General features: G+C 42.6%; 1 protein-coding gene across 1 annotated transcript; it reads left to right on the top strand.

Moving 5' to 3' along the window:
* The first annotated feature begins 323 nt into the window (after positions 1-323).
* kcnj12a (potassium inwardly rectifying channel subfamily J member 12a) lies at positions 324-1625 on the top strand. The gene has a single exon (XM_073489782.1). It carries the CDS (start codon positions 324-326, stop codon positions 1623-1625), a length of 1302 nt encoding a protein of 433 aa, XP_073345883.1.
* Positions 1626-3396: the final 1771 nt, after the last annotated feature.

The raw sequence follows: 3396 nt of genomic DNA, 5'->3' as shown, positions 1-3396 counted from the left end.
TTTTGGGGGCTGGTACAGTAGCAAAACTATTTCTTTGTGTGTTACTGACGGAACACTAAAAGCCTTCATGGTTAAGTCTTTGGTGATGTTTCATACACAGGTATGGTGTAAGTTGACCATCATGTCACAGAAAGACACTCACATTGTTCTCTCCTGACTCTCTCTGCAGGGACTGGATTAAAGCACAAGGCTCCCACCCAGCTCCCTGTCTACTACTCATGGAGCTTAGCCAGTGATCAAGCTGTGAGGGGCCTCAATCGCACACTGGGACTCCAGGCCTGCCCTTCTGCTCCGACCCTGCAGCTGGAGGTGTTGACGGGAGTATGAGCGTGGGAAGGATCAATCGCTACAGCATTGTGTCATCCGAAGAAGAGGGCCTCCGCCTCACTACCATGCATGGCATGAACGGCTTTGGCAATGGCAAGATTCACACACGCCGCAAGTGCCGCAACCGCTTCGTCAAAAAAAATGGCCAGTGCAATGTGCAGTTTGCCAATATGGACGAAAAGTCGCAGCGCTACATGGCCGACATCTTCACCACTTGTGTTGATATTCGCTGGCGATGGATGCTGGTAGTCTTCACTCTTGTGTTTGTTGTCTCCTGGCTAGCCTTTGGCTTAGCCTTTTGGGTCATTGCTTTGCTGCACGGAGATCTGGATAACCCAGCCGGAGATGACAACTTTACTCCATGTGTCCTACAGGTCAATGGATTTGTGGCTGCCTTTCTATTCTCCATTGAAACACAGTCTACTATAGGTTATGGCTACCGCTGCGTGACCGAGGAGTGCCCAGTGGCTGTCTTTATGGTAGTCTTCCAGTCCATAGTGGGCTGCATCATTGACTGCTTTATGATTGGCGCCATCATGGCCAAGATGGCAAGGCCCAAGAAGCGAGCACAAACTCTGCTGTTTAGCCACAACGCTGTCATTGCCATGCGGGATGGAAAGCTGTGCCTCATGTGGAGAGTAGGGAACCTTCGCAAGAGCCACATTGTAGAAGCCCATGTCAGGGCACAGCTCATCAAACCTCGGATCACTGATGAGGGGGAATATATTCCTCTAGACCAGATAGACATTAATGTGGGCTTTGATAAAGGCCTGGACAGGATTTTCTTGGTTTCACCCATCACAATTCTCCATGAGATAGATGAGGAGAGTCCCCTTTTTGGGATCGGCAAACAGGACTTGGAGACAGCTGACTTTGAAATTGTCGTCATCTTGGAGGGGATGGTTGAAGCAACTGCCATGACCACGCAGGCTCGCAGCTCCTACCTGGCCTCTGAGATCCTATGGGGTCACCGTTTCGAGCCAGTCTTGTTTGAGGAGAAGAACCTGTACAAGGTGGATTACTCTCACTTTCACAAAACCTACGAGGTGCCGTCCACCCCCCGCTGCAGTGCCAAGGACATGGTGGAGAACAAGTTCCTAGTACCCAGTTCTAACTCCTTCTGCTACGAGAATGAGCTCGCCTTCCTAAGCCGCGATGACGAGGAGGAGGATGTAAGCGGTGGGAGCAGGGCACTGGCGAACCTCAGTCCGGACCGGAACAGCCGACATGAGTTTGAACGCTTACAAGCCACCAGGGCACTGGATCAAAGGTCATATCGTAGAGAGTCAGAAATATGACCTCTACCCAGGGTCACTTTCAATAACTTTATCCAAGAGTAAAAATGCAGAACAATGCAAAGTGCCATAGGAAAAGCTGACTACTGTGAAAGATTGGAAAAGAAATAAGACAGTAAAAGGGACTTTACTGGAAGGAATGGGGAAAAGCAAAAGTACACAGCTTAGAAAATTGTGGTAAGGAATGTCTATAATCAAGGAAAAGGCTAGAGAAAGACCTTCTTCCTTATGGAAACTTGAATCTTTTTTCACATGGTCATTTTGAGTTAAGAGTGTTCAATGATAGTGCATCAAAATACTATTATGACAGAACCTTATAATCGAATCTTAGGTGTAAATACATTGCTTAGGTAAGTTATGTTTTGTGTGCAGTATCAGTTTCCAAAAACACCTCTAAAAACTACAAGTTGCTATTTCAACTTGTTCTTGGGCACAAATAATAGTGTTACAAGGCTTCTCTTAAGCTTTCCTCGCATTGCTGTAATTTGCTGGACCTGCGTTCAGTGACACATTGAAAATTCGTTCACAGCAGCATCCAGATGCAATGAGCCATGATAAAACATCTGACCTGTGAGCCACTGAGAACAACATAATTCAACACTTTCATTTTAGTATTGGTGTGATCCCAATATCTACCGACACAGGGAGAGAAGGCAAAATGAATTGCACTATGAAGAACATAAAGGAATATGTTAAATGGAAATGTATAGAGGAATACCTATACTCTCTTAATGCCTCATATTTTAACTCTATCTTACAAACAAACATCCTAAAAGCCACCAACATCATGATTTGGCTGCTCAGGCCAACACATATGATGTCATGTAGAAACGCGGGTAGTCAGGTAAAACAAAACTACAACACAAATGGTGGACAACCGACATAAATACAAATTTTTTAGTTCTCAAAATTACTTTTTTTCCCAGATTGCAATATCCAACTAAATAGAAGCAATTTGTTAACCCACAAAGAAATGCACCTTAAAGTGTATCCTTACTTCCACAACTTTTAGTGTTCTCAAATAAACTAAGTCATTAACAAGTTTTCTTCCATTCCATATGAAAATTAAGACTGTAACAAACTGGCATAAATTGCTCACCCTTAATGTGTTTTTGTCCTCTTTAAAAATGAATCTATGCATATTGTTAAAGGTATCAGGGGAGAGGAAACTAAAACTATTGAGGCATGGTTATGTAATGACATGTCTTCAATCAATGCCTAATGCTAACAGAAAACGCCTGAAATTGAAAAGAAATGCATATACTCAATTTTCAAGAGTGGCTGTTATATTTTAAGAGTTAATCAACAGTTACGTTAAATCTTTAGTCAAAACTTCACATATCTCTAAAATGTTTAAAATGTACACAGGAAGAATGCAAGAAGTATTCCTGATGTATTTGTTTGGCCAGAGAGTACTCCTGTGGTCAAACTGAATTTGCAATGTAAGGTTCGGGTGTTTTTAACCGTGCAACAAGCATCCATTCCAAATGCTAAAAGAACAAGTATCGTAAGGGCAAATGTGTCTACAACAGTTTGCGTTATGCTAATAAGGTTAGAATAGTCCCAATGCATTAGCCAACTTGCAATATCTGGCCCTACATTTCTATTCATTTTACATCAACAGTGGGTAAATATAACTGTTCCAAACAGAGTTAATCTCTGTTTCAAAATCTGTTTACCAGGCTTATAATTATTGTCAGGCGGAAGTATTATTCAAACATTATATTGCAAATGAATCCTTTAAACGGTAAGGCGAATGTGTTCAAGTAAGTTT

The sequence above is a fragment of the Pagrus major genome, chromosome 20, assembly GCF_040436345.1.
Source record: "Pagrus major chromosome 20, Pma_NU_1.0".
Classification (NCBI taxonomy): domain Eukaryota; kingdom Metazoa; phylum Chordata; class Actinopteri; order Spariformes; family Sparidae; genus Pagrus; species Pagrus major.
This window is presented reverse-complemented; position numbering and strand designations above follow the sequence as displayed.

Bases quoted from the DNA above. Each gene is read 5' to 3' on its own strand.
- kcnj12a (XM_073489782.1), top strand. From the start codon at position 324: ATGAGCGTGGGAAGGATCAATCGCTACAGCATTGTGTCATCCGAAGAA.